This window comes from Sebastes umbrosus, chromosome 1 (assembly GCF_015220745.1).
Source record: "Sebastes umbrosus isolate fSebUmb1 chromosome 1, fSebUmb1.pri, whole genome shotgun sequence".
NCBI classification, from domain to species: Eukaryota; Metazoa; Chordata; class Actinopteri; order Perciformes; family Sebastidae; genus Sebastes; species Sebastes umbrosus.
Genome location: NC_051269.1, coordinates 18685406 through 18705301, shown reverse-complemented (window position 1 = coordinate 18705301; position 19896 = coordinate 18685406). Strand labels below are relative to the sequence as shown.

At 41.6% G+C, this 19896-nt stretch overlaps 1 protein-coding gene across 1 annotated transcript; it reads right to left on the bottom strand.

The window, feature by feature from the left end:
- Positions 1-682: 682 nt before the first annotated feature.
- lrig2 (leucine-rich repeats and immunoglobulin-like domains 2) lies at positions 683-18677 on the bottom strand. The gene is made up of 18 exons (XM_037774879.1): positions 18000-18677; positions 16170-16244; positions 15820-15954; positions 15276-15419; positions 14917-15060; positions 13812-13955; positions 13356-13499; positions 11200-11280; positions 10787-10858; positions 10505-10573; positions 8843-9006; positions 8359-8670; positions 7882-8163; positions 6142-6582; positions 5804-5956; positions 5190-5330; positions 4185-4454; positions 683-3882 (listed from the first exon to the last, which is right to left on the bottom strand). Exons 1-18 carry the CDS (start codon positions 18191-18193, stop codon positions 3650-3652), a joined length of 3198 nt encoding a protein of 1065 aa, XP_037630807.1. The 5' UTR covers positions 18194-18677; the 3' UTR covers positions 683-3649.
- Positions 18678-19896: the final 1219 nt, after the last annotated feature.

Sequence of the window (19896 nt, the reverse complement as noted above, 5' to 3'; positions counted from 1 at the left end):
GAAACCCTCACAGGTACTGCATTCAGCATAAAAAATATGCTCAAATCATAACATGGCAAACTGAAGCCCAACAGGCAACAACAGCTGTCAGTGTGTCAGTGTGCTGACTTGACTATGACTTGCCCCAAAACTGCATGTGATTATCATAAAGTGGGCATGTCTGTAAAGGGGAGACTCGTGGGTACCCATAGAACCCATTTTCATTCACAAATCTTGAGGTCAGAAGTCAAGGAACCCCTTTGAAAATGGCCATGCCAGTTTTTCCTAGCTAAAATTTAGCACACGTTTGGAGCGTTATTTAACCTCCTTCAATACAAGATAGTATGACATGGTTGGTACCAATGGATTCCTTATGTTTTTTAGTTTCATATGATGCCAGTATCTTCACATCTAACTTTAAAACTGAGCCCGCTACATCCTAAAAATCGCAAGTTGCATTAATGCATTAAAGAAATTAGTGGCATTAAAATGAATTTGCGTTAACAGCCCTAATATCATCATGAATTAAATATCTTTGAAACAAACCAAACACTTAAAATATGTCACATTGAAATTGCAATGAGCTTTTTCCACTATTTTACAGACAAAATTACCAATCAAGAAAACAATGGACAGCATAAGCGATTATCCTATTTCTACCTGAGAAGGGCATCGAGGCAGATAAACACGACCCAAAGCCAAATTATCAGAATTCATGTTTAATGTCAGAGTAATGGCTACGTAACAAAAAAAGGCTCTTTAGACATGCTTTACAGAATGTACAGGTAAACAAGGTCCAAAAAAAATACGATTGAAAACAAAAACTTCAACGATACAAAAAATAAAAAGCAGCATTGGATATTGCCAGAGCATTTACTGCTAAACTTTGGTATAAAGTCATAAAGGACGTTCGGAGAATAAAACAATATTAATGCACATTGTGTTAGGCTGTGTTGGCAGGAGATATTGAACCGATGAGTTGTAGCTCCATTAGGACGACTTGACACTTCCTCAATCGCTCAAAGCGGGGCATGAAATTGGCCAACAGTCAGAAAACAACAAAAATCTGCTTCCATTGGCAACTCATATCTGCACGTACCACTGAGGTGTACCGATACCATCTGCTGCTCAACACACATGTAGACCATTTTGAGCAATATTGATATAAAGTAAGGATATTTTGTATGGCCATGTTACACTTAAAATAATATAGCATCAAGCTACACCATCAGACATTTGCACTGTAGATTAACATGTCAGCATCATTGATTTGTTAGTGTCTGAACACACACAATGTAGCGTACCGCTACAACCGAGGGACAACAGGAACATGACACATCTGTTCTTGGTCATACAAATAAAGAGCAGAATGTAGCAGTAGTGATGATCAACATAACGGACGTGACAATAACAAAAATAAGCTTTCAAATATTGCTGTCAGACATCAAGTCCTTGAAGAATGAGTATGATATATACTCAGTTGCAAAATTATTCGGTACACCAAGCTAAACCTAGCACAGTTGAGTGAAATAAATCCTACCGTCATGAATGTTCAGTTGTTCAGGTGTTGATTTAACTTTATGATCATTTAGCCTACCCTCATTGATATAAATGTGGTGGACAAAATAATAGAAACACCTGTCAGTACAATTAAACAGCACCACAAACTACATCCTCCAAAATGATAATAAAGTTGAACCAACACCTGTCTAAAACTGGACATTTTAACCTTCATGAAGGTAGGATTTATTTAGGGAATGCTGTATAGACCTTTTTCAACGGAATTGCATTGCGAGGCGACAGCTTGAGTCCATATCATACGCATACACTGTTCGTCTTTCGGCTGCTCCCGTTAGGGGATCGCCACAGCGGATCATCTGAGATCAGATTTTATGATCCGCGTATTTGATTTGGCAAAGGTTTTACACTCGGGACCTTCTTGCTGTGAGGTGACAGTGCTAACCGCTGCATTCACACATGTTATTCACATACATTGCAACAGGAAATAAACTGGGACACATTTGGAATGTTTACATTTACAACTGTGAAAGAGTCTATTAGACTGCATTACTTTTAGCTAGGTGTACTTAATAAACCGACAACTGAGTGCAATTTACTACATATATTGAGCAAATAGGAGTTTTCTGAGAGTCACAAAGAAAGCCAAATCACATCTCTGAAGTGCAATAATCAAGAGGAATTTTTAAGGACGACTCGTGACATCGAAGCTGATGATCTTTTACACGAGAGGCATTTACCTTTTCGGAAACAGTACATTTTGCTGAAGCTGGCAGCTGTTTAAGTACTATCTTTCAGTTAGGAGGAAAATGTCTTGTTACCTGAACAAACAGGTAAAACGGCTGGGTCAATAAAGACTTAAAATGAATGAAGCTTAAAATTACTGCAGCTTATGTCTCAAACCTCTCTGCAAACGGACTAGTAGCACATGGAATTTAATAGATTACTAGCCTTATTTACACAAACATACATACACACATGTATAAAATAATACAATACATTCTCATTTTTCACAGTCCCAAGTGAAAACCTCGGCTTAAATCGATATCTACGGAAGGATCAGGAACGTTTTGAGATAAAACTGTGATGATGAATCCTCACAATGTAAAACGGCATGCGCACTGCATAATAAAGTTTACCAGCATTAAATTAAGTGCCTGTAAAGTATAATAAAAGGGGAAAAACAAATCAGTGCATACTGTGTGTATATATATAGTATATATATATATATATATATATAAGCCATAATGTCACCTGATCGAGGTTACTGAGAATGCTTGTTTAAAAGGCCATCAGATAGACAACCATGAGAAAATAGCCAGCAAAACCATGATTGTCACATGTGCAAAAAAACATGTTACGCTTTCTCCCCAAACTGCTTCTCATTACAAACACATAAAAATGAAGGAATTGCGTTTGACATAGGACAAAAACAGATAGATGATATAGGATATATTCATATATATTCATAATATACACCACATTTTGGTGTCACTGTCTCTGGGATTTGCATAACAAGATACCAGATAGCATAGCTTTGAGTCAGTCGGGATGGCTGTGGGAATGTGGGACGCATGTCTTCAATGTTCTTTCCGATATTAACCACGAACTGCTGGTCAGGGAACTGCAAGTGCCACCTGTTTGAACCTCCCAACTTGGGAATAGGTGGTTTGTAATTTCTACCAAAGTCTGCTCCAACAGGTGTCTGTACCAGGAATGATGAGAGAAAATCTCAGCAGTGAACGGAGCGGAGGAGAGGGCTCGTTAAGATTCGACAATGTCTACGCCTTCTCTCGCGGCAGCCTCCGACATGGCTCTTTAAAAGCATACATTCATAGCTTTCTCTAGAGAGAAGAGAACAAAAGGAGAATGGAGGACGTGGGAGAAAAAGGTTCCTGCAGAGGTGGAGGTGTCAAGTAGGAGGTAAATTCAATCACTGGTCCGTTCCTCCAGCCTGACACGGCGGTCTCTCCACAGCGGAGACCGTTAGTTATGTCCTCTTGAGTGAAAGGGGAATGTAAACATACAAGAGAGCATCTTTGGCAGAATGTGAGGAGTCTCTTTGGAGGTAGTGGGTGAAGAGAGGGTGAGGGGGTGGGGTGTTGCAGCAATGAGGAGTGTCCGAGGCAGAACGTGGGCGGAGTATGAGGACCTATGTGGGAGCAGGGTGCTCCTGAGGGTTAGTCCTGTTAGAGGCACTTCTGTGGTCCTGTGTGCATTGGCTGGGAAAACAGTCCGCCTCTGCATCGCTCTGCTCCTCCGCCCCGTCGGCAGTGGAGGCCAGAGGTGGTGTCCTGTGTACTGTCACTGGGTGCTGGGACGCGCCTGGTTGGGGTTTGGAGGACGGATCTTCCACTTCTCCCCAGAAGGACCTGCTAAGAGAGTCTGTAGAGACAGTAAAACACAAGAATTAGATGCCTACATACATATCATTTCCCACTAACTGATTCCCAAACACAAACTTGTTTTAACAATTACTCATACTCAAAAATGTGATACCTTCCCCCCAAGGCTAAAGATTAGAAAGTATGTTATTTAAAAAGTGTGTGCACGAAGACGATCAACTGCCCGAGGTGTTGGAGATGTTGGGTTTATTTACTTTTTGAGAAGTCCTTTATTGATTTGTTTAGCATTGTTGGTGTCACCACCTTGCTCTAACAGGTAAAATTTCTGTTTCCAAGTCTCACCATTAGCGTAGTGCTCCGGGGGAGTGTGGCTGCTCAACCTTTTGTCGTGTGAGGTGAGAAAGTCGGTGGAGTCCAGGTTGCTAATGAGGCTCTCCAGGGTCGTGTCCTTGTGCTGGGCATGCTCACTGAAGCCCTCCTTCAGGTCTGGTAGAGTCTTGTCCAGCGGGTCGTCCTCCCCCAGGTAGGCGTAGGGGCAATACTCCCGTGTGCGAGAGTAGATGTTGGCGTTGTCGTAGCAGTCGGAGCAGATGACCAGCGGGCCTGCGCCACCTGGCAAGAAAGAGTAAGCATGATAAGTGTTACTCTCTTTATGTTTGTTTTTCAAGACATTGGTTTCATTTTGAGACTCGGCCAGCGTGCTGTATGCTGAACGTGGCTGGGAAGAAGCCTCTCAAGTACATTTAAAAACCTGATTAATTGCGATTATTCTCACAGTATATTTGTTACATGTAAAACAACTATAATCTGTATTAATTTCTTTTGGAATTTGTTTTTCATACACTTTCAAAGCTGTTTTTTGGGACCTGGAATTTCATTTCAAATTTAAAAATTGGGGATCTGCATACAAAACATACTGAAGACATTTTTTGTTATAACATAACTGTTATGTAGTAGCTGTTTAGTATTTCAACATTTTAGCTGTTAATCAAGTCTTAATTGTCTGCTCTTTTACTTTTCAGTTTTGTAAAAGCATTTTGAGCTGCTTTTTGTGTATAAGAGGTGCCATATAAATAAAGTTTATTATTATTAGTGGTGTTTTTTGGTGGGCGCGCTGTGTCCATCATAATGTGCTCGTACTGCTGAAACTGTTACTAGCATCCTGACCTGATTATTTACAGTAGTATGCTCTTATTGAAATAGTTCAAATGTCATTATATCAAAATTTACATAATATAGGCATAGAAAAAAATGAACTCTGAGCTGAACACCAAGAATGCAGACAAAATCTAATCCTTTAAAAATCAATAAAAACCACGTAGCTACTTGTGTGTAGATGACACTAACCTGTGGGGAGTCCAGCTAGTCCGTCACGGGGCTCTCCAGGGTGGAAGCTGCTCCGGCCAGTGAACAGAGAGCCCACCCTGCAGTGCAGCATGCCGTTCCCCTCAGTTTCCACCTCGCTGCCTGTGTCTCCATAACACACACCTGGGACATACATGTTAATTAGTCAGTGTATCATTTCAGAACAATCTGATCCAAAACACAAAAGCAGAAACAAGAACCTAATGGGCACGGCAATGCCAAGGGCGTTTTAATTCTTAAAATCAAATTTGAGAACCTGTATTTTATTTCAAGAAACCAATGTTTTTGTCAATTTTTCCATGCCAGAAGTGATTTGTACGGGCTTACGTACCTTATATATGCAGATCATGGATGATTACTATGAGAATTTTTTGTGCTTATGTTATGTTATGCCAGAAAACCATACTTATTAAGCCAAGATCATGACATAATTATCTTGTCATCATGATAAATTGTGTTATAGATCTCAAAAAATATTATTATTCCTGATCACGAGAAAACGAAAAGGTAAAAATAACCTCGTCCTAAAGACAAAAGGGTTTGTTACAGAGTTAAACATGGTGGAATTCACCAGATCTAAAAGGAAGATGACTCACCATCTGTGCCCTTATGGACGTATCCATTGGAGAGGGGAGGCATGAGCTGCTGGTGGCTGCCAGCCTCAGAGTTACTGTAGCCTTCCTGAGGCTCTGACAAAGTACCCTGAGAGGACAGGTAGCTGGGGATGTCTGCTGGCAAATTCATCTCATCTGGAACAAACAGAGACACATTTTGTTAGATGGTATTGAGTTCTGTGAAACAGTCTTGTCCTCACAACAAAAATCCGTCCCCACAATCACATTTCATGGTTTCCAAACAGCCAACATTATTGAGTGAAGCTTCAAATAAGGCCCATTTATTTCATATCACACATATTTGTGTCTAAACTGCTGACCTGTGTTGCTGATACTGTAGTCCTCGCTCTTCCTGCGCATGTGATAGATGACAATGACCCAGACCAGCGAGGTTCCGACCACGCAACACACAACCACAATCACCACGATACCCACGGTGGTCCAGCCGTCCTGGTCGTATCCCGTGCCGGTGTCACAGTTGGGCGATGGTGAGACGCCCAAGTAGATGTGGCCGCGTTCTGTTCCCAGAGTATTAGACATGATGCAGGTGTATTTCCCAGCATCAGCAGGACCGGCGTCGACTATGATAAGGAGCTGGTTGGCCGCGGCAAAAAAGTGGCGCTCGGTGAGCACCAGTGGCCCGTCATCTTTGGTCCAGTTGAGACGAGGGGCCGGGCTGCCTCCAGCTATACACTGAAGCACGGCGGTTTCACCGCGGGCCACTGTTCTGTCTTCCAGCGGCCGCATGAAGGATGGAGTTTCTGGAAGAGAAGATTTTTGATTTAATAAGGATTGTCCCAGTGGCATTTGTGTCAAACCATTCAGATGGATGTGTATGGTAAGGTCAAGTTTGTTATTTTGAGAAAGTTTTTTAGTACGATGATATTTCATATTTATTTGAGTCATTTCCTGACTAAGTTGATTAGCCACACTGCTTGACAATTTCTTTTGAAAAATAACTTAATTTTGTGCTCAAAAAAAAGAAGGTTGTTGGTAAAATGGGAATATGATGTATGATTATAGTAGAAGCTGCAAGTCATACATCATCCGTTATCATCTGTTTATTAGCTAACTGAGGATTTTAATTTCATTTTTTAGTTTCCTCCACCTTAGTTTAGTGTGTTGATTTTCAGAACGGCATTTGTGTGTGCCGAGAACGGGTGCAATTAATGCAGTGGATTAGTCTACATGAAATCCCACCAGCAGAATTAACTCAACACCCTGACTGTCTCTCTCACTGGCTCTCTTCTTTACCGTCTCCTCCTGCCGGAGACAAATTAACAGAAAGCAGCCGATGCCGTTTTGGCGGTTTGCCGGCCTCTGACAGGTCCAGACAACAGGGAGCGCACAACTGTCAACTCAAGAGAAAACAAGAGAAAAGTCCCATTAGAGATATAAACGAATCACAGAGTAGCAGGTTGACGGTGCACCTCCAAAACGTCCCAAAACTTCATTTCAAATGGACCTCAGCAACATGTCTATCTGTCCTCTGGCGTGCTGTGGCCAGCGTGCGGCCTCACCAGGAAAAGACGGTAAAGAAGAGAGCGAGTGAAAGGGAGTCGGTGCGTTGTGCTAATTCTTGTCTCATTTGTGTTCGGATAAACAGTAAATCCATCTAAACTGGGTTGAAAAATGATGAAATCTGGTTTCTGTGGTAATGAATTACATCTGACTATTAACCACACCCCCATTCTTGAGAAAGAACGTTGACCAAAAAACAGGAAGTAAAACTGGCAGGAGGGGGGCTTTAAGCCTTGAGTCATTGATTATATTCCAGTGAACAGCTTAAATTAAGTCTCAGAAGCACAGTTATTAAGATGTAAGTTGTGCAAGAGATGCTCCATCCAGCCAGACTGAAGTATTCTCCATGGACATGGTATAAGGTTTGCATTTGCATCGTCATTAGTTAAAATTGCAGATGAGGAAACACAAAAAAAACAAAGGTGAGTAATGAGTGACAGACATAAATGAGCAGTCCAATTTGAGCAGAGTGACTCAGCTGAGATGACCCAGTAGTAAAACATCAGTAACACGCTCTGTTGATCAGGTGGTTGACTCACCCAGGACGGTGAGAGTAGCATTTGCAGACAGGCTGCCAGCTGCATTTTGAGCCGTGCAGCTGTACACTCCCATGTCTTCGGTCTTCACGTTAGCGATGAAGAAGATGTCGTCATCTGGCATCACGTGCATCCTGCGCTCCCGGGCAGCCGGGAAGTCGGTGCCTCCGTCCTTCTGCCAAGCAATCTGGGGTGACGGATGGCCTTCAGCAGCACACTCCAGCCTGGCCATAGTCCCAGTCCGGATTGTCAGATCCATGGGAGTCTTCAGAAAGGATGGCAGCTCTGAAAGACAAGGCAACATCATTAGTGGGAAGGATATAAAATATAGATATAAAATTATATGAGCCGTACCAGAACTAAGTGTATTGTATAGAGGCAAGACTAGCACCTTATGGCTTAAAGAAAGTAAAAGACTGCGGAAAAACATATGAGCCCAACTCATAGTTATCAATCACATTCTTTGACCAATATCCTCACCATTCACAGTCAGCTTGGCCCTGTTGGAGTAGTTGGAGCCAAAGTGATTGGACACCACACACTGGTAGCGCCCCTCATCCGTGAAGTTGACATTGAGGAGGTGGAGCACAGTGGTGTAGATCAGCTCTCCCTCCTGGTAACGGGCGAAGTTTTGCACTTCTGCATCATACAGCACCTCCCCGTCCTTCCGCCAAGCTGTGGACATTGGCGAATCGCTGCTGCTGGACGCGACGCAGCTCAGAGTCACATTGTTCCCCCGCAGCGCCACGTATGTCTCTGGGTGAGCTGTGATCTGAGGCTTGGGGAAATCATCTGTGGAGGAGCAGGGACAGGAAATGTGATTTTTTTTTCTAAGTTAGAAAATTCATATTGCAACTGGTTATAAAAATAAAGTTTACACCAACAAACATTTTCCACTGTGTTGTGTGAACCTATATTGGATCAGACAATACTTAAAAAAAAAAGAAAAAAGAATGGGACTGACCACAAACAAACTCTTCGGGGCTGACGGACAGGACATTGTGACCGAGTAGACTGGCAGGATGAGCACAGATAGCGGAGACAGACTGCTGGAACTGTCTGTCAGTCAGCCAAGGCCCCAGCCACTGCATGTGGCAGTCACACAGCAGGCTGCTCGTGTTCAGGACACTGAGAACAGAGAGGTAATTGAGGAAGCGTGAGATGAGTCATTGTAAAATTAGTTGGAATCATCAAACTGCTGCAGAGATAAAAGGAGGAGATGAACCCACTGTACAAATGAATATGAATTCCCAGGATGTGTTTGTTAACGTTTCAGAAAGAGATTTATGATTTACCCTTTTAGAAAAGAAAACTCGCTTGAAATGAAGGTTTTCCCCTAAAGACCACCTGCCCCCCCCCCCCCCCCCCCCCCACAAAAAAGGGACAAAAACTGGTCTATTGTGGGTTCTCATTTTCAAACCAGTCAGCAAGAGACAAAAAAAACAACCATGTGAACTGAATTACAGGTGTGAAAGCAACCTTTAAATGATCTTAAAGACAGGAAACATGGATTCACTGCTAACAATGCCTCCAGAACCATGCTTTAATATACTTAATCCTAAAATAAATCTTAATGACAAGGGTGTAGCCATTATGTACCTCTAGCAAAGTTATCAGGTAAAGCCACTTTATCCACCCACTCACCAAATAGTGCTATATTCTATTAAAGCAGCAGACTAATTAATAACAGGATATGACTACTGTCATGATAAATATTTTTCTGAGCTGCTGCTGGGGCATCTCCTAAGATTGGCTGATCAAAACATCAAAAAGGCAAGAGACTTAACATTTCCATGATCTGTCCTCACAGGCAGGAGAGACAGCTGTTCTAATAAAACAGATGATGATGATGATGACGCTGCGACTCAAAAGCTGAATCAAAAATCTCTGCTTGTCCAACTGTCCAACAATCTAATGACTGATGAAGCAATTACACATATTTTTAAACGTTGTCACTAAAAACTAGGGTGAAAGGCTCAAAAGTAAAGTAACAGTGATCTTATCCATCCAGCCGTGTAATAAGCGGGACAATGTACAGCTCGCGTCTCCGCGTCGGGTTGCGGCATCGCCCTCCCGGGATTTATTTCACAACAATGACCGGCTTGCTGTACATTATCTCTTACATATAATGACAATTTAAATGCCAATGTCCTTTAATTGTAGTATTACTTAAAGGGGACATATCATGTTCATTTTCAGGTTCATACATATTTACATGCTTTAATGTTCAAAAAACATTATTTTTCTCCGTTTTGGCGCCTGTCTCTCTAAGACCCCGTCTCGAAAAAGTCCAGTTTGGTTTGCAAAAAAAATATGGTGCACCTTAACAAAGGTAGTCCTCAAGCTGTGGGCGGTATGGAGGAAGGGGAGCCAAATCGGAATGGATTGTTGAATCACATGCTTTCTGATCTAGGCAGCCTCACAGTCTGTGGGTTGGTTGGCACTCCAGATACCCAAATGTATGTACACAAGAACTGAAAGAGCTTTTCATGATATGTCCCCTTTAATCATCATAATCCCTTTTTAATGAAAGCACTATTGTTAAATCAGTCAAAGAAACAATAATAGCCCAGGGAAAAGCTGGCTTCCAAATGAGAGCTGTAAGATTAATTTAGTGTCTACTCACAACACTTTGAGCTTCATATGGGACAACGCCTCGGGATGTATCGACATGATGCCATTCTTGCTGAGGTCTCTGTAGAGTGGCCAGAAATACGGATTAGACACACCTACAATGTGGTTTGATCAAAATGTCATCCCATTTCACAAGCATAAGACAACAACAGCAGTGGTAAAAAATAAAAAAAAGCCCACTGCTATCTTTAATCATTCAACAATAACAAGAGATGCTTCTGAGACACAAGTACAACCCTGTGGAGGAACAGGGGTGTGCGGTGGTTTTACTCACAGGTGCTCCAGCTCCTCCAGGCCGTCAAACGCTTTCTTAGTGATTGATTTGATTTTGTTCCGTTGTATGATGCTGTAAAATAAAAAGATTTAATATGATGCTCAGTAAAAAAACAGTTGTCACAAAACCTGCTCCTGGGTAACAGTTTACTGCACACTGGAACCACTGTGTTAGCAGCTTTTATTCATTTGGCTAAATTGAGACATTGCAAAAGTCTTTAAATGCAAGTTAGAGTAAACATGAGGAGCATTCTCAAATCTCTGGAAGACTGATGCTGAAATTAAAATGCACCTATATTTGTCTAAATTAAAGATATTTTACAAACATGTACAGTATTATATATTGAATCAAAACATGTCCCATCTGTCTATATATATGTACAATCCTGTGTGTCCAAGTCCAAGTGTCCTTACAGTGTGTTCAGCTTCTTCATCCCATCAAACACACCAATGGAGTCTTCAATGGCCCAGGAGATTTCATTATTCCGGATATCTCTGAAAAACGAAGAGTCACATTTTAGATATTAAACACACACTACATAAGACTTAAGATGTGATGATTCGTCCTACAAAACTATCTCCACTGTGGCTGTCAGACTGAGACACCGCACTTCCACAGTGTGTCACAGTTCGCTGCCCCTGCTGTTCTGATGAGGGGAAATTAATTGGCTCTGTTTAGCACTGGGGCAGTTCATGGGTCCACTGGAAACACAGAGAGGCCTTGTGTTTACAGCACGGTCATGGGCTCTTTTTGTTTCTCTTTCCTCATGCCTGGCCACCTCTGAAAGAACTTCAGCGCTCGCCGATTCCACTTTCTCATGAAAGCTCCCCGGATGGTTCAAGCTCCCAATTATGACCCCCTTTCTCGTTGCAGCTCAGTGGCTAAAGCGGTAGTCTGCGTGGCAAATAATGAGTTTGCAACTTCCTCTCTTATCAACACTTCTTACCTCACAAGTAAATGTATGATGAAAAAGAAATACTTGCTCAAATAAGCCCCTTTTCGACTGCAGGAACTTTCTCCCGGAATTAGGAACCTATGTTCAGGGGACATTTTTCGGGGACTTTTTACCACCAAAAAGGCCCTGGTCAGGGGGATAGTACTTTCTAAAGGTAAAGAAACCGTCACAGAGTAGTGAACCACACACAGCGCCACAGCTTCAACTCGTGTACCACTTCATTCATAAAACAAGGCAGTACTCTGGTATCGATTTAGGACCATTTTAGAATGAGGGGCGAGCATTTCTCTGCAGGTGTTTTTTTTCCTCCTCTGCATTTCCTTCATTACATCCAACGTGCATCAGTAAATACTATGCAGCAGTACATGTCGTCGCAGGGAGACAAATCCTAACGTTTATATCTTTTCAACATATTTTCAAATAAACGGGCCGGCACAATGAACTGCAGGCTGCAAAGTGTATTTACCGCTGCGACCACCAGCAGCCCTCGTCCCATGTCGTGTTGTCAGTGGACTAATTTGCCTAATCTACGCAGGTCTTTAGACTGCTGAAGGAACCTTTTAGTTCCTTGAAAAGTAGTCCTGGGACTAAAATTACCACAAACTTTTTGGTAGAAACCCGGCTTTAGGCTGATATTCTGAGCCTTAGCTACACAATATTTACAAAGCTTTGGTGGTGTTAATATGGTTCAGAACTGCCATCTAATATTCTGCAAGCACACAAATTTTAGCTGCTGTGTTATTTGTTGATATGCTCGGTAGACACCGAAATGTTGTGCATCATATATATATATATATATATATATATATATATATTGATATTATTTCATCCCTGCTTGATGAAATATTAAAAAGCAAACAAACTCAAATCCCAGACCAGAAGAAGCCTTGCTCTACCCACACTGACGATTCTATCAACCTTCATCTCTCGGCCTCTGGCTCAGCAACAGTGTGGAGACCCGTTTATTTTCTCCCCTGCACAATATTATTACAACAACCTTCTATACGGTACATGGTTTACATGGAACACTCAGCACTAACAGTATATTGCCTCTCAAATATTCAATTTAGAAATCTGTGATATTATTGCACAGGGTTATAAAGCTCCCAGTGCTTTAAAATGTCAAGTGAGACACCTATGCTTGCTTCTCCTGTGAGTGAGCAGAACACTCCTGTAGATGTTTCATGTTTCAACTCATTTGAAATCTGCATGAAGCCCACAGTGAAGGGTAAGACAGAGGACACGAAACCAAGAGAAAAAAGATTCAATGGTAATTACGCATAGGGTGGTTTGATCTAAGACTAAACAGACGACTAACATCAGAACGCAACAAAGACTATATTAGAGGATGCAGACTTTAAATACTGGCAATTTCTACTGTTGTTTCTCCAAACTACTTAGGATTACTTGGGGAGTGTATTCAAGACAGGACTAGTACTACACATGAAGAGTGAAACAAACACGGACCTACTGTTGTGAGCAGCCTTGATAAGAATGCACAGAGCCAAGAACATGTCAGGAGGGTTATATTTTGCATACTGTGCTTAATAACATTTGTTAGATCAAATAGGTAACTCATATTTCAGACAGATTTCTTTGAGGCGTAGCACTTACAGGGTGCGCAGACTTGCCAGGCCACTGAATACTCCCTCTCCCAAGTGGCTGATGGAGTTTTCTCCGAGGTTCAGGCTGTCCAGGAGACCTAATCCTACGAAGGCCGTCTCCTCGAGTCTAGTCAGATGATTGAAGGACAAGTCTCTGCACAAAACAACCAGAAATATGAGAAAGATTAGTTTAAAACAATGTCCTTATTTAACACCAGTTTCGTATGTTAATTCAAGAATGATACTCCAAAATTAGGCATTTTTACAAAATGTTTAAAAAAAACAAAAAACACATCCACCAGAGGCAAGACAGCACTGAATCAGCTCCAGACACCCAACAGTACCGCAGCAAGATAACACTAAGTCCTCTGAGCAGGCAGATGAATTTCAGAGCCCAGGGCTGATGAAAGAAAGTGGGGACTCTTAGCTGCGTGGGGATTTTAGCTATGAAGCAAAACACACTCACAGTTCCTCCAGCTTTTGGCAAAACTCCCAGGCGTCTGGTCGGATGATGCCGACAGCATTCTGGCTGACCCGCAGGATACGCAGCATGCGCAGTCCGTACAGCCAGCCTTTGTTGACCTCCGTTAGGTTGTTGTGCTCGAGCTCTCTGAGACACAGATGGGATAAACAAAATTACATTAACAAACAACAATTTTTAAGAGGCTAGATCTATGAAGAACTTTGTGCTCTAGTAGACAATTTAATCATAAAGACATTGGTTGTAACCTATAGATATGAATGGTGATGACACGGTAAAAATAATCACGGGTCTGTGTTTCAAGACGGGTCGGGTGGGTTGCCGACATCACCGCAGACATGCACTGAGGACAGTCCACCCTGGTTGACAGTCACGCCGGGAGAAGGGGGTTCAGTCCCTCGCCCGAAGAGGGCGCAGCGAGCACTAAGACCACTGTCCCTGGAAGCGGCAAGGTTCAGACAAGGGGTGCTGTAAAGCTCACGGCGGGACCCACCAACCACCTTCACCCCGGGCCTTTTCAAGGCGACCTAGAGTCGGTCATGGCACACGGCCACTGAGGAAATGCACCCGGCGAGGCCCATCCAGCACCGGAGAAAGGTCCCACAAGGGCATCCTCTTCCCACACCGAGCGGCCTTCCCTGACCCGCGTAATCTAATCCCCGGGGCAGATTCCTCGAACCCCACCCGTTGAGAAGTGTAAAGATATTTTCAGTTCACTATGAAACTGTGGCGGGCCGCATATGGCTATGTTAATGTGGTCGAAATCAACATTGAAACACCCAATGGATTTTTGGATTGCCAGATAGTCTATAGGAATAAAAGAAACAAGGAACCAAGAGTCGAAAAAGCCAAATTAGATTTGATTCAAACAAGTACAGCCCTAGTAATTACATAAATTGTTTTATTTTACTGACAAATCTGCCAGAAGAATCCTAGCTAACAACATGACTGGTCCCCACCTAACCCCACCTACATTTACAGACCTCTTTATAGCTACTTTAAAATGTTGTTGCACTTTACTGTTCCACAATTGCTGATGAACATGCTGTTTAATATCACTTTAAAGAAGAGTCTACAACACTGTACTTACAGTTCTTCAATGTTGTTTAGTCCAAAAAAGGCTCCATCCATGAGCTTAGTGATGCCGTTCCTCTGCATCTTCAGTGACCTCAGCGAGTCCATCCCTTTGAATGTCAGACTGTCCACTATCTTGATCTTGTTACGCTTCATTTCACTGCAATAAGAGTAAATATCAGCTTCCTTCAACAAAGAACATTTATACCAAAAGAAACTAGAGTCACTGGAATATATTAAATTGGATTTACAGTCAATTCAGCCAGAGCTGTTACAACAGAATTAAAATCCACAGATTTGTCTGCCAACTATCAACTGTTAAATTCTTAACAAATGATTTTGGTTTTGCACCAAAACCCATCATGCAATACTTACAGGAACTGAAGCTGTTGAAGTTTGAAGACTTTAGATGGCAGAGCTACTAATCTGTTCCTGTTCAGCTTCAGCACCAGCAGGGAGCTGGAGATGTTTTCAAAGCAGCCAGGCTCGAGGACGCTGATCTTGTTATTACTCAAATTCCTTTGAGATAAAAGAGCAGAAACATTAGAGCAAAATCAAGAAGGAGAAGACTGTTTGCTCTGTAGTTACATCTACTGCATGTGAATATCCACAGAAAATAAGATGATTCCTTACAAACAACAAACTGATCCAAACAAGGTGTCTTTTGTGCTCAGCCATAGCTGCTATGTCACTGTTGTATTATACAGAGCCCGTTCTCCCTTTTATACTATCAGTTACTCTACAACTGTTTACATTAGATTAGATCCTAGATATGTTCTACTATCAAAATACAATATTTGTGCAGTATTATGCAGCCTTGACAGAGTTTTCTAGTATTATTTTATTTTAATTTCAACTTGTGACACTTTGTTCTTACCTTCCTTGATGAAAAAAAGGTTAACTGAAGATGATTACTTACAGATATTTCAGCTGCATGGAGGGGAAGGATCCAGCTTTGAGCTCAGAGATGGAGTTAGATGTCAGGTCCAGCGTCTCCAAGGAAACGTATGGCAGCAGCTGATGCATCGACAACTCTGAGATCCGGTTGTGAACTCTGAATCGTATAAAAAAATATGACAGGTATTAGTTTTCAAAGTCATAATGACACGGATTACCATGACATACTATGTCGTCTATGGTATACTCAAATAAACGTGAGGAGAAGCATATAAAGAAAGAAGAACATAAAAGGAGGCAAGACTTATTTTGAGTATTTGTTTGAGTAGTGACAGGAGAGGCTAGAAAACCTGAAGGGGATTTTATACTTACAATGACAGCGAGGTGATATTTGAGGAAACATCTCCAAGGAAGGGAAAGGCAGTCAGCTCATTGTGATTCATGGTGCTGAAATAAAATTCAAAAGAACATTAGTATAATATTTAAAAAGAACTGCTGAAAAACATTAAAATCCTTTGCATCAGTCAGATCATGGATTATACAACTCGCTCCCAAACGTTCTAGGAATTCTGAGCAATTTACTCAGGTTCACCACGGCTTGATACTTCCATTCAGTTTTCAGTTTATAAGGGACACCTAGTAAACTAATGCACTCCAATTCAACAGCACAGCAACAAATGCTACCATAATGAAGGTTATAATGCCCCGTTACCTTTGCTAAAACAGTTTTAGAAAAGTGATGATTAGTTTTATTTCATTTAGGAGGCTGTAATCTGTTGGACTGTATTACATTGAGAGGGATTTTGTATTACATTAATAAAAGTAGACTAAATATTATAAATAATGTGAGTCAACACCTCTCTAGAAAAGCTGAATATTATAACCTTCATGAAGGTAGGATGAATTGCAGGGCTGTTGTATTGCATTAATTTTAGTTAGGTGTCCCTAATAAACTGTCAAATCTAAATTCTGTTAGGTTTATATATTATATAGTGACTGAATAAATTAGTTTGGATGTGATGATCACTGATGTATTCATTATTAAAATAAGGAAAATATGCAATTAACCTAACGTTATGTCCTAAAACAAACCAAATCACATAAAAACTTCTCCCAGTAATGTCTTATCAATTGAATTAGAAGTGACTAAATGTTCATCTAAATTGATTTATTTATTTGCACATATATAAAACTGCAAAAAAAACAGAACTGTGTCAGGAGAGGCCAGGAAGCCACAGGCTTATACAAAGGACCTCCCACCAACCCCAGAAAAAAAAAACAATAACAAAAAAGGAAGAAAGATCTAAACTAACATAATTTTAAAAATACAACAAAAGTTAAACAACAAGAAGAAGTGTTGTGCAAAAAAAACAACCAAACAGTGGAAAACAATCCAATAAAAACATTGAAATACATACAAAAAACAGAACATACAAAAAGAAAATATATCTAAACATATCAAAAGATAATTAGACATCATGAATTAAATGTGATGATAATTTCTTTTTAAAATGTTCTAAGGATAACGAGCTCTTGATAACAGGTATTTTGATTTTCCATATTTGTACACCTCGATATCTGAGGGAGGACTGGCCATGTCCAGGTGAAGATGATTAACCTGTCTAGTATTATGTGAATGAATTTGAGAATTAGATTTGCTAAGTATATATATAATAATATATTGTCAGTAAAGATAAGTAAATGCTATATCAGAGTTTCAAGAAATAATTAATAGCACATCCTTTACTTGAATAAAAAACACATAAAACCATCTAAAAAATACTCCATCATAAGTAAAGTATTGCATTTAAATCCTACTTAGTAAAAGTACAGAATTATTATGATTTATTATTATGCATGACGTTATTATAATTTTTTTAATACAGATGCATTAATGTTAAGAAGTATTTTTAAGTAGCCCATTCCCCTTCTGGCAAACAGAAGTAATACAAACTAACCAATTACTAGTACTATTACAGTACAATTTAACATAAATTAAATAGTTTTGTTTGTAAAATGTTGTTTCTTGGTATGTTATGTTATGCTGCACCCACAGCATGTCTATATGTGTGCACCCACAGCATGTCTATATGTGTGCACCCACAGCATGTCTATATGTGTGCACCCACAGCATGTCTCTGTGTGCACCCCTTTGGTGGAGCAGCAACAAATCAGTGCTGTGGATTCAGTTTGTGTACTTACACTTGTGTTATCCAGTCTGGTGGGTCCACAGGAGCAGTGGACATGCGTCTCCTGTTACAGTCCAAGATGCGGACCTCATCTTGTCCTTTTAAACAGGAGCAAGGAGCGGGACAAGCCTCCAGAGCCCAGAGACCACTCACACTCACACTCAGACTCAGCAGCGTGAAGACGAGGGCCGAAGAACCCTCCGCCATTTTAAACGGTCTTCCTCCTGGGTTGCTACGTAACGTTAGCTCCGTGGTGGCTAACTCCGCTACACTTGGCACGTTGAACTGTTACAAACCACCATTAAATCATCAATATCAGTCACACGAACACCATACTCCGGGTTTATAGTGCCACGACTCCAGGCGGGACTGTGAAATACATGTTTTCCCAACTTCCGTCAGGACATCCCAGCTACAGCGGATATGTCACCTCTTCTTCCCGGAGCTCCAATCCGGACCGCGGACTCCCTCCTGAGGAGCTACAGCTAGCAGCTCAGTGAGGAGCTACTTTACTACCACAAACACGCAGCTTTTCACCAGACGACATCGGTCGTGGTTATATTGAAGCATGTGAGATGGTATCTTTGTTTACTCCGGGTTGTTTACAAGGTATTAGATATAATTGTCTCCGTCTTTCTGCTCCGCAAGAACAACAAAAGCGCCTTGAGTTGATGACGTAGAAGAAATCCTAGGTCCCGCCCCCTTTCCAGCAAGTTTACAGCGATTCTATTGGTCCGCACTCATGCTTGTCAAACATATGCAGCAGTTTGATTGGCTGTCTGTCCAATATGTTTTTTTGTGGTAGCCTCTACTACTGTAAGTTTTTCAGAACTGCCTCAGTATGATTTATTATAGGGGACCTTGTGGACAATCATCTCAGTGCTTTAAGACTAATGAAACATATATGATGATGACCTGTAGAGCTACTATGGAAGAGTGCAGTCTTGTTATTTATTTATGCATTTATTTCTTTAGTTCCTTTATTATTTTCTACCGTCTTTTATTTTTGTTATTATATTATTTTTTATGATTTAAGTTATCTTTCCTATCCAATTGTGCCTTTTATGTTAGAAGTATTGAGTTTAGATTACAATGCCTTAAAGGGACTATTTGTAACTTTCAGAAATGCTTCTTAACAGCGACACCTGTGGCCGTGAAATCAACGAAAGTCAGCGTCGGGCTCGCGCTTGCTCGCTCTCAATATACCTGAACGAGCATCACTCAAAACAGTGAGGCGACACAAGTCAGCTAAAACCACAATATCACTCTATATTTCAGCTGCTTGGCAGTAATGTTAGCTGACCAGACGAAGGTCTCTCCATGAACATGATTTAGATCTGATCCTAGTGTTGGCTTTTCCTGCCTAAGTGCAGGCTGAAGCAGCGGGACACTGCAGCGTGTCTCCTCTGCTCTCTCCGCCCGCAGCCGGAGAGAGCAGAGGAGACACTGGCACCAGGTCGGTAACGAGAAGACTACGTAAATCTCTGTAGAGCTCTGTCACTTCACAAGACACGGAAAACCTCTGTTGGTCTGGAGGAGCTGCAGCAGTTATTTCTGCACAAACGTCCCCTGTACATTCACTAGATATTCTCAGAGCTAAACTAACTCTTCTGCAGTGTGTAGTGAGCGCGCGTTCACGTTTAGAGGTGGAGCGAGCTGAGCTGTCTGAGTGAAGGCGAGCAGGCAGAGGAGGAGGGTACAGCGGCTACACGCGAACGCGCATATGCGAGCGCACATGTGTGACGACCCGCTACATTTATGCGCGTACAAAGTTACAAATAGTCCCTTTAAAGGGGACATATGCGCGTTCGCGTGTAGCCGTTGTACCCTCCTCCTCTGCCTGCTCGCCTTCACTCAGACAGCTCAGCTCGCTCCACCTCTAGACGTGAACGCGCGCTCACTACACACTG